This window comes from Procambarus clarkii, chromosome 35 (assembly GCF_040958095.1).
Source record: "Procambarus clarkii isolate CNS0578487 chromosome 35, FALCON_Pclarkii_2.0, whole genome shotgun sequence".
Classification (NCBI taxonomy): Eukaryota; Metazoa; Arthropoda; class Malacostraca; order Decapoda; family Cambaridae; genus Procambarus; species Procambarus clarkii.
In genome coordinates this window covers 38,753,822-38,758,118 of record NC_091184.1, presented here as the reverse complement: position 1 = coordinate 38,758,118, position 4,297 = coordinate 38,753,822, and the positions used below count along the sequence as shown (strand labels likewise).

Below are 4,297 nucleotides of genomic sequence, written 5' to 3'. Positions count from 1 at the left end.
TTCCCAGAGAGCTGGGTGTTGGTACAAGACTTCCCAGAGGAGCTGAGTGTTGGTACAAGACTTCCCAGAGGAGCTGGGTGTTGGTACAAGACTTCCCAGAGGAGCTGGGTGTTGGTACAAGACTTCCCAGAGGAGCTGGGTGTTGGTACAAGACAGTGATAAATAATATTCTCCTTTGCATATCATTCTTCACTCATTAAGATGTTTGAGATTCCTACAGGTAAAGAAATTCATTAACCGTACACACCTGTGGTATGATCATTGTGTTTGCTGATACAAACATATTCATCGCCTTCTCAATCATTCTCTCTGTGTCTCCCTCATCACCCGACCTCGTCTGGTGTTGTGAAGTAGCAGGTCCCACGGAGGGTTGTGAGGCGGCTGTGACACGACTGATCATTATAGCTCGCTGACCCGGAAACCTCCTGATGGCAGGGCGCTTCAGACAGTCTGATCAAGGCCTCAATGGCAAGTCTCTTTTAAAAGCTGGAGGAAGAGCCGGGAGACGCGACGGGAAGGGAGTATAGCCGTGGGATGATTGAGGCGATGAAGGAGGGAGATGGTGGAGCAGGAGGATGTGGAAGAGGAAGCAGTTGGAGGAGGAGGCAAGAGGAGAATGGACACGGTGGAGGAGAGTTGAGGTTGGCGATGTTTGAGGGGGACAAGAGGGTAAAGGGAAGTGTTGGTCGCCTGTCTAAGTGTGTGAAGCTGCTCTCTGTCTTCACGGTGGCTCCTGCAACCTTCTACTTGTAAATTTGTCAACTTCCTTCCCAAATGAAGAGCATAACAAACAAAAGATTCGTCCGTCATATTCAATAAAACACACACACACACACACACACACACAAGTTGACCACCCCGGGTAAAGCCCTGGTTGGGCTCCAGTTCGGGGCCTCCAGAACCTCCCAGCGAATTCAGTAAAGTTCCGGGTTGGTCGACTTTTGTACCATCGTAGCCGAGTCGGTTAAGGCAGTTGTCTGAGAATCACCAGAACGCGAGTTTAAGTCACTCTAATGCCTCAAAATTATGATTATTATTATTATTATATATATATATATATATATATATATATATATATATATATATATATATTTAACCATATTAATCCGGCAACTTGGTATACACATATACGGAAACTCTGATGCGAGGAACCGATTTGGAGAAATACGATCCATGAAAAGGAACCGTGGAACGATTACCTCCAAAGATCAAAGGTTCCAGCGTCATCTGGTCCCAAATATCAACTTCAGATTGGACGGTTAAACTGATTAAATCGCTGGTCGACCACAGAAAACGGGAAGCTGGAATCGATTATGGTTTGAGGAAACAGAAAACAGGATAAGGGAAATGTTGGCTGTAGAACGGGATCTAGACAGAGACAAGAAGAAACGGTGGAGTGGGCAACCTGTCCTCTTACAAAGAACGTCGCATTTCGATCGTAGGCGTTACACAAGGCCAAAAATTGTCGTTCTAGAAAATGGAAGTGGTCGCGAAAGCGACGTATTATCCCGTTTTCTGTGTTGGGTCCTCTGGTAGGTTAGGAAAGAATACTTTAAATCAACCGTTTTCTTGACATTGGGGTATACCTTAGAGAGACGTTTTGGAGTGTGAACTTTCTTATGAGAAAATGTCTCTTTGTACTATATTGTGAAAAACGAATAGAAACAGAATTGCATATAACATAACCCCTTCCAGAACGATCGTTACACAACGGTTATACTACAATAATCTGAAAAGAATCCAGCAATTAAACCAAAAACGGAGGTTGAAACTAAAATAGATCAGTAGTGTCTGTGGGCGATCACAGAAAATGGGTTCACACGGGCCTTCACCGACAGCCGGGACTGGGGCCAGATTCACGAAAGCACTTACGCAAGCACTTACGAACGTGTACATCTTTCCTCAATCTTTGACGGCTTTGGTTACATTTATTAAACAGTTTACAAGCATAAAAACTTGCCAATCAACTGTTGTTATTGTTATAAACAGCCTCCTGGTGCTTCGGAGCTCATTAACTGTTTAATAATTGTAAACAAAGCCGCCAAAGATTGAGAAAAGATGTACAGGTTCGTAAGTGCTTTCGTGAATCTGGCCCCTGGCCTATATAACCGGGTTTTGTGAGACGCTTTGATCTCTCTCTCCTGATACCCGACACTACGATTAATCGGGAATTATGTCGGTGTAAAACTAGGATTATGGTCTTTCATTTGAGTCTACATCTGAACATTGCTTTTTCCTCTCGCGATTCAACATTAATATCTCACTTTTTATTATTGTTCGTTTTTTTTTAGTTTTGTTGGCTGATTAAATGAGTATCGAAATATATATTGTTTCATGTTACAGCAGTTTTAATGTAGTTAGCATCATAGTTATTATTATTATTATTATTATTATTATTATTATTATTATTATTATTATTATTATTATTTTAGTAAAAATTAAGTTACTATAACTGATATAAGTTATAGTAGTAGCAATAACAGTAGCTATAGCAACAAAAATTAGCTACAAGTATTACTTAAAACAGTAATAATAATTACGAAATTGAAAGCAATGATACAATAATGTGCTCAGCATACGACACAGTTGAGCTCCAGTTGGTGACCAACATGTGCACGTAATACTATATTGTGATCATGTTAAGAGACTAATGTGTTCCTCGTGGCTGGCCAGTAAGTTATTGTGGTGCTCGTAGTAATCTTTCCCTCGGCTGATCTAAACCAGTTAACTGCTGAAGCTGTTGTGTGCTCTAGTGGCCACCTGTGTTATGAGGCGGCGCTCGCTTCTCACAGACTCTGCTAACCGACCATTACCATCATGTGAGCCTCGCCCCGTGTGAACCTCGCCCCGTGTGAACCTCGCCCCGTGTGAACCTCGCCCCGTGTGAGCCTCGCCCCGTGTGAGCCTCGCCCCGTGTGAGCCTCGCCCCGTGTGAACCTCGCCCCGTGTGAACCTCGCCCCGTGTGAACCTCGCCCCGTGTGAGCCTCGCCCCGTGTGAACCTCGCCCCGTGTGAACCTCGCCCCGTGTGAACCTCGCCCCGTGTGAGCCTCGCCCCGTGTGAGCCTCGCCCCGTGTGAGCCTCGCCCCGTGTGAACCTCGCCCCGTGTGAGCCTCGCCCCGTGTGAACCTCGCCCCGTGTGAGCCTCGCCCCGTGTGAACCTCGCCCCGTGTGAACCTCGCCCCGTGTGAACCTCGCCCCGTGTGAGCCTCGCCCCGTGTGAACCTCGCCCCGTGTGAGCCTCGCCCCGTGTGAACCTCGCCCCGTGTGAGCCTCGCCCCGTGTGAGCCTCGTCCCGTGTGAGCCTTGCCCCGTGTGAACCTCGCCCCGTGTGAGCCTCGCCCCGTGTGAACCTCGCCCCGTGTGAGCCTCGCCCCGTGTGAACCTCGCCCCGTGTGAACCTCGCCCCGTGTGAACCTCGCCCCGTGTGAGCCTCGCCCCGTGTGAACCTCGCCCCGTGTGAGCCTCGCCCCGTGTGAACCTCGCCCCGTGTGAGCCTCGCCCCGTGTGAGCCTCGTCCCGTGTGAGCCTCGCCCCGTGTGAACCTCGCCCCGTGTGAGCCTCGCCCCGTGTGAGCCTCGCCCCGTGTGAACCTCGCCCCGTGTGAGCCTCGTCCCGTGTGAACCTCGCCCCGTGTGAGCCTCGTCCCGTGTGAGCCTTGCCCCGTGTGAACCTCGCCCCGTGTGAACCTCGCCCCGTGTGAGCCTCGCCCCGTGTGAACCTCGCCCCGTGTGAGCCTCGCCCCGTGTGAACCTCGCCCCGTGTGAGCCTCGCCCCGTGTGAGCCTCGTCCCGTGTGAACCTCGCCCCGTGTGAGCCTCGCCCCGTGTGAACCTCGCCCCGTGTGAGCCTCGCCCCGTGTGAACCTCGCCCCGTGTGAACCTCGCCCCGTGTGAACCTCGCCCCGTGTGAACCTCGCCCCGTGTGAACCTCGCCCCGTGTGAACCTCGCCCCACGGGAGCAAGCGGTGATGTACTTAAGAGCCAGCAGACGCCATGCAGACTCCAGCTTAGTGTGCTGAAACTTCTGATTGAAAAGCGTATATTTCTTCCTGTTGAGTCGGGAATGCGAGTGCCTTGGCAGTCCAGGGATGTGAGTTCGATCCCAATGTATGACCTAAATATTTTCCTTAATAATTTATACCCTACACATTTTCCTTGAGAACAACCGTGAATTGCGAATGTTTTCAACGGGATATAACTCTCCAGCTGTTCTTACATATTGGGAACTACTAACATGTGTAACAAATGTAGATCCTCTCTGTTCAATGCTTCCCTTCTATAGCAACTCACACTCCC

General features: G+C 49.5%; 1 protein-coding gene across 1 annotated transcript in view; it reads right to left on the bottom strand.

Moving 5' to 3' along the window:
- Window positions 1-2,798: 2,798 nt before the first annotated feature.
- LOC123748892 (uncharacterized) overlaps window positions 2,799-4,297 on the bottom strand; it is a 1,507-nt gene continuing 8 nt past the window's right edge. Inside the window, exons 1-2 of the mRNA XM_045731014.2 lie at window positions 4,292-4,297; window positions 2,799-4,050 (exon numbers count right to left, since the gene is read on the bottom strand). The exon at window positions 4,292-4,297 is cut by the window's right edge and continues 8 nt beyond it. Coding sequence (XP_045586970.2) covers window positions 2,799-4,050; window positions 4,292-4,297 — 1,258 coding nt within the window. The remainder of the gene's footprint in view (window positions 4,051-4,291) is intronic.